This window comes from Salmo trutta, chromosome 28 (genome assembly GCF_901001165.1).
Source record: "Salmo trutta chromosome 28, fSalTru1.1, whole genome shotgun sequence".
Lineage (NCBI taxonomy): Eukaryota > Metazoa > Chordata > Actinopteri > Salmoniformes > Salmonidae > Salmo > Salmo trutta.
Genome location: NC_042984.1, coordinates 45633719 through 45640104, shown reverse-complemented (window position 1 = coordinate 45640104; position 6386 = coordinate 45633719). Strand labels below are relative to the sequence as shown.

The 6386-nt window shown below is 40.3% G+C and overlaps 1 protein-coding gene across 1 annotated transcript; it reads left to right on the top strand.

Annotated features, from left to right (window-relative positions):
• Positions 1 to 2108: 2108 nt before the first annotated feature.
• LOC115166438 (pro-thyrotropin-releasing hormone-A-like) lies at positions 2109 to 5074 on the top strand. Its single transcript, XM_029720334.1, has 3 exons — positions 2109 to 2674; positions 2978 to 3172; positions 3787 to 5074. Exons 2-3 carry the CDS (start codon positions 2983 to 2985, stop codon positions 4320 to 4322), a joined length of 726 nt encoding a protein of 241 aa, XP_029576194.1. The 5' UTR covers positions 2109 to 2674; positions 2978 to 2982; the 3' UTR covers positions 4323 to 5074.
• The last annotated feature ends 1312 nt before the right edge of the window (positions 5075 to 6386 follow it).

Genomic DNA, 6386 nt, shown 5'->3' with positions numbered 1-6386 from the left:
CACTGACTACCACTCTTCATATTTACAAACATGGTGGTGGCGGCATCATGTTATGGGTATACTTGTCATCGGAAATAAAACATTTTTGGATAAAAATAAATGGAATAGAGCTAAGCACAGGCAAAATCCTAGAGGAAAACCTGGTTCAGTCTGCTTTTCAACAGATACTGGGAGATAGATTCACCTTTCAGCAGAACAATAACCTAAAACACGAGGCCAAATATACGCTGGAGTTACTTACCAACATTACATTGAATGTTCCTGATTGGCCTAGTTACAGTTGTGACTTAAAACGGCTTGAAAATCTATGCAATACTTAAAAATGGCTGTCTAGCAATGATCAACAAGCAACTTGACAGAGCTTGAAGAATTCTTTATAGAATAATGTGCAATATTGTACAATCCAGGTGTGAAAAGCTCTGAGAGACTTACCCAAAAAGACTCACAGCTGTAATCGCTGCCAAATGAGATTCTAACATGTATTGACTCAGGGGGGTTGAATACCTATGTAAATGACATATTTCTGTATTTAATATTCAATACATTTGCAAACATTTCTAAAAACATGTTTTAACTTCGTCATTATGGGGTATTGTGTGTAGATGGGTGAGAAAACCCCCACAATTGAATCCATTTTGAATTCGGGCTGTAACACAAAATGTGGAATAAGTCAAGGGGTATGAACACTTTCTGATGGCACTTTATGAGTTGTGTAGACAGCAGACAATGACTTAGCTAATGACATTGACAAACAGTGATAAAACATGATATAATCACTTCATGAGAATCAGTGGAAGCAAATGCGAACAATTCTAGCTAGAGAAAACATTCCTGTAATGTTACCCATAATGTTCCCCAGATACAGTATTTGAGTGTCCATGTTGATGGAATATTCTTCTAACCCTCAGAAAACTGGACACAGGAATGTTCTTGCAACATTCCAATGAAACATGTCTAGAACATTAATATTGGATATTCTGAGAACATGGAAACCATGTTCTCTGTAAGTTCTGTTCGATATTTAAGGATGTTCTCCTAACTCTAACGCCAAAACATGCTGAATAGGTTCTCAGGAGGTTCTTGCTAATTTACAGTGCATTCTAAAGATTTTTTTTGGTACCCTTCCCCAGATCTGTGCCTCGGCACAATCCTGTCAAAGCTCTACTGACAATTTCTTTGACCTCATGGCTTGGTTTTTGCTCTGACGTGCACTATCAACTGTGGGACCGTATATAGACAGGTGTGTGCCTTTCCAAATCATGTCCAATCAATTGAATTTACCACAGGTGGACTCCAATCAAGTTTTTAGAAACATCTCAAGGATGATTAATGGAAACAGGATGCACCTGAGCTCAATTTAGAATCTCATAGCAAAGGGTATGAATACTTATGTAAATGAGGCATCTGTTTTTTTATGTTTAATACATTTGCAAAAAAAAATTAAAAACCTGTTTTTGCTTTGTCATTTTTATAGATTGATGAGGAACATATTTTTTTTATCAATTTTAGAATAAAGCTGTAACATAACAAAGTGTGGAAAAAGTCAAGGGATCTCACTTCCTGATGACTGATATACAGGAAGGTTCTTGCAAGGTCCCATGGAACGTGTCTAAAACATTCATATCTTATATTTTGAGAACATGGCAACCTTGTTCTGTGTAAATTTGGTGGGATGTTGATAGAATATTCTCCTAACCTTTAGAAAACTTGACACAGGAATGTTCTTGCAATTTTCCAATGCAACGTGTATAGAACATTAATATTGAATATTCTGACAACATGCAACTATGTTCTGTGTAGGTTTGGTGGGACATTGATAGAAGGAATCTTCTCCTAACCCTTAGAAAACCTCTGTTTTGAAAAAGACAGTCTGTATGACCAAAAATGTGCTATTTACATGTTGTAGTTAATTTTGATACTATAATAAATGTTTGAATCATATCGATGCCACATATGCTTTCAAAATGAGAAGTTGCTTATTATGTTCAATTGCTCTTTAGCAGTGGTGGGAAAAGTACCCATTTGTCATACATCAGTAAAAATAAAGATACCTTAATAGAAAATGACTCAAGTGAAATAATTATCATAATGCATCAATGAATGTCTATAGTTGGAGAAAAAATACAGATATCTGGGTGGCAGTAGTTTATGAATGAATCCATACATTATCATCATTGACATTTAGTGTAGCATAATGTTAACAAACGTCTTGAAAATGACAGCCCCAATGGCAAAATAAGTGAATACAATTACATCGGTCTTCTGCAAAATAACCACCACCACTGCGATATGAGTGGAACATTGTTGAATGAATCCTCTCTCGCAGTCATCATATTTTACTGCTTCGGATTCGGCTGGTCGGCTCAGTTGACGCCCAAGAAAAGAACCAGACAGCGTCCTCTAGAGGTCCGAACCTACTTTAATCCAATTGCGCACGAATGTGAAATCAATGGAGACGAAATTTCTATGAAATTACTACAGCGTGGTTGGCGTGACGGGGGTAACCGCTGACTATAAATGGCGGGACCCGTTGTTTCGGAACATACCTATAAACTTTGCCTCAACGGGTTTCCGACCGCTGCAAGAGGCAAAGAACATCCTTTCTAGTTGGTTTGCTAAAATTTAAGGTTATCGGAGGTGCTGCGAGTGACAATAGCCAGAACACAAATCTAAGGTAAGTTTGGATCACCTCAAATATATTTATATATATAGTGTTTTTTACATTAGATAATATCTCTGGACCTTCAGTTTGTGCATCGCAAAATAGTTTGCAAATATCTATTCATAAAGGATTTTCCAGTTTTACGGACCAATAGGCTATTGAAACGTACTATGTGCGTAAAACAGACAGAGAACTCCAAATTAGTTATACAATGCCAATGTCAATTAAATATCATATAGGATGCATGTTTTTAAGTAACCTAGTATATTTCCACTAATAATGATATCTTCTCTTGTTTTCGAACGAATGGCCAAGTTACCATGAAGTCCACCTGCCTGATCATTCTGGCATCCCTGGCAGTCTGCAACCTGACCGTGGCTCGAGGACAGAGCATCCCCGCTGAGGAGAAAACGGGAGACCGGCAGATAGACGACATCATCCTACAGAGGGCAGAGAGCATCCTGCTCCGCTCCATTCTAAAAATGACAGAGGATGAGGATGGTGTGAATGGTGCGTAATAGCTTTTGGATCGATGTTGTGTTTTTGGCAAACTGGCCGAGTTTGACACGAACCGAGGGTGTTTTACATTGAATTGAAAAGCAACGAATTTAACACAATTGAACACATACATTCTAGTTATGCTTTTGTATACCTGTTTTAAAGTTAGTTGCACGAAATAAATATTTCGATTCGTTTCAGAAAGACCAGATTAACTGAATAATTTCGATTGTATGTATTTTTTTTCATTAATAAATAACCCAACATTTCCAAGATCTTTCATTCATGTTTTGTGCAACATTAACGTGAATACATTAATAGATTGTGTTATTTGTTAGGATGCAAATCTATTTGGAGAGGGCAACCGGCAAAGCACCCGTAAAACGCATCCAAAATTTTCCAGTAGTTAATACTGGCATCAAAGCACAAATGCCTCTATTTTAATGGTGAAATAATGAAAACAGAATAGAATAAATATGTTTGACATAACCTAAGTTCTCACAAGTAAGTGCATTAAAACGTTGTATGTTCAATGGAAATACATGTACACATGGCATAACAAGTGGTGGCAGATTTATATTTTCCCCTGTCAGTAAACTAATCAGGATGTCATTTTAATTTTACAGAGGCATTGTCCTCTCAGCCAGAGTGGCTAGTCAACCCTGGTAAACGAGAGGAGGACGAGGACGAAGACTCTAGGGAGGTCCAGAAAAGACAGCACCCAGGAAAACGTGAAGACGAAATGGACTCTTTTGTGGAGCTCCAGAAAAGGCAGCATCCAGGCAAGCGCTCAATGCTGGAGCAGATTACAGAGAACTCCGCATTTCTAAGTGAACTCTCCAAACGTCAGCACCCGGGCAAGCGCTACCTGATGAGGTACAGCAAGCGCCAGCATCCCGGCAGGCGAGATGTGGACGACGAGTTAGACGCAGGGGACCTACAGGAGTTGGAGAAGCGCCAACATCCCGGCAAACGTTACTGGGATAACATGAGCCCGGATTTGGGCGCCAACAGTCCCTGTGACGTGCTGGACCCTGGCTGCAGTAAAGCCAACCTGTTGCTCGAGCTATTAGACAACGTGACCAAGAGTCGCGCAGCGGAGAAGAGACAGCACCCGGGCAAAAGGTCCGCACCTGACGAGGATTTGACTGAACAGGAGTGACGAGTGGGCTGGCGCCTGCGAAATACTGTGTTGTAAAAAAACATCTATGTGTAAATTGATACAATTAATCATTTCAAATGGTTTATTATGAAAATAATATGGACCCCTCTGCCATGGGTAGTCTATAGTTTCTTTGGCAAGCTGCTTTTATGACGAATATCCAGAAAACGTGTCCAGAAAGTATACTGAGAAACGTTTAAATTAGATATTATTTTGGGGCTTGAGTGTAATTAAACACACTTGGATTGCCAGAATCAGTAACGCTCATAGGGATTTCAAGTTAGTGAATAGCTGTGTTGTTTGCTGGACCAATATTGTTGTCATGAGATGCTCAGAAATGTATTCATTTTACAGATTAAGCCTACGTGACAAAGAAAAAAAAGAATAAAGCGAAGCATCTCAGGGAAATAGCTTTTGGCTCAGCAGGTAGGTAGGCAGCCTGTATCCAACAGTGGACGCAGGCTCTAAATCTGCTCTCTTCTGTCTGGCCTTGAATTGAATGATTCTAAGTTTCAGAGTTATGTAGACCAAATTGACCTGTAGTTGGTTTTATGATTTAATGAGTTCAAGTTGTAAAACACAAGTGAATGTTCCCCTGACATATATAGTGGGTGTCTGGATTATTTTCTACTTGAATAATATTGCATGGAATAAAAACGGATTATTATTGTACATTTTATGTTACTTTTGCCTTAAAGCTTATTAGGTTATGTATCTACAACGCTGTTATAGGCCTACAATAAAACGCATTGGTACAGATCATGGAGCTTTGGTCTACAGTATGTTTTCCGTTTGAAATTCAGATCTATTCAGAGAAAGCCTCTATCCTTAGCCTTGCAACTAACATGGAATAGGTTAATTATGCTTTTACCTTCCCCTACTGTGATTTTTAGATACAGTGGAAGAGATGGACACCAATGTGTTCCCACTAACACAGCAATTACAGCGCCATTAGCTAATTAATGCAAGTCAATATAGCAGATGTCTGCGTGTCAAGTTACTCTCCTCCCATTTAATTGGCCTCAATCCTTCAATACCCTACACACTTAGCCTCATGCAGCATGTGTTATATCAGGGATGGGCAACTGGTGGTTCAAAACATTTTGCAACAAAACAACAGTTTCTATTGGACAAATTCAGGTAGGTCCATCCGTTTCATTCTGTTTGCTCTGTTTGCTTTCGTTTGGTTTTTAAACTACAATGGGAGACCCAACCGCAAGCTGCCCAGTAACGTGAGCCTATCAGACGAGCTAAATGCCTTTTATGCTCGCTTCGAGGCAAGCAACACTGAAGCATGCATGAGAGCACCAGCTGTTCCTAACAACTGTGTGATCACGCTCTCTGTAGCCGACGTGAGTAAGACCTTTAAACAGGTCAACATTCACAAAGCCACAGGGCCAGACAGATAACCAGGATGTGTACTCAAAGCATGCGCGGACCAACTGACAAGTGTCTTCACTGACATTTTCAACCTCTCCCTGACTGAGTCTGTAATACCTACATGTTTCAAACAAACCACCGTAGTCTCTGTGCCCAAGAAAGCGAAGGTAACCTGCCTAAATGATTACTGCCCTGTAGCACTCACGCCGGTAGCCATGAAGTGCTTTGAAAGGCAGGTCATGGCTCACATCAACACCACATCATGCCGGAAACCCTTGACCCACATCAATTCGCATATCGCCCCAACAGATCCACAGATGACGCAATCTCAATCGCACTCCACACTGCCCTTTCCCACCTGGAAAAAAGAGCACCTATGCGAGAATGCTGTTCATTGACTACAACTCAGCATTCAACACCATAATGCCCAGAAAGCTAATTTTTAAGCTAAGGACCCTGGTACTAAACACCTCCCTCTGCAACTGGATCCTGGACTTCCTGATGGGCCACCCCCAGGTGGTAAGGGTAGGCAACAACACATCTGCACACTGATCCTCAACACTGGGGCCCCTCAGAGGTGCATGCTTAGTCCCCTCCTGTACTCCCTGTTCACCCATGACTGTGTGGCCATACACGACTCCAACACCATCATTAAGTTTGCTGATGAAAAAACAGTGGTAGGCC

What these genes read in the sequence shown, in the direction of transcription:
- LOC115166438 (XM_029720334.1), top strand. Translation starts at nt 2,983, where the DNA reads ATGAAGTCCACCTGCCTGATCATTCTGGCATCCCTGGCAGTCTGCAAC. An exon ending in GGATGAGGATGGTGTGAATG is followed by an intron (nt 3,173 to 3,786) that starts GTGCGTAATAGC and finishes TTAATTTTACAG; the next exon opens with AGGCATTGTCCTCTCAGCCA.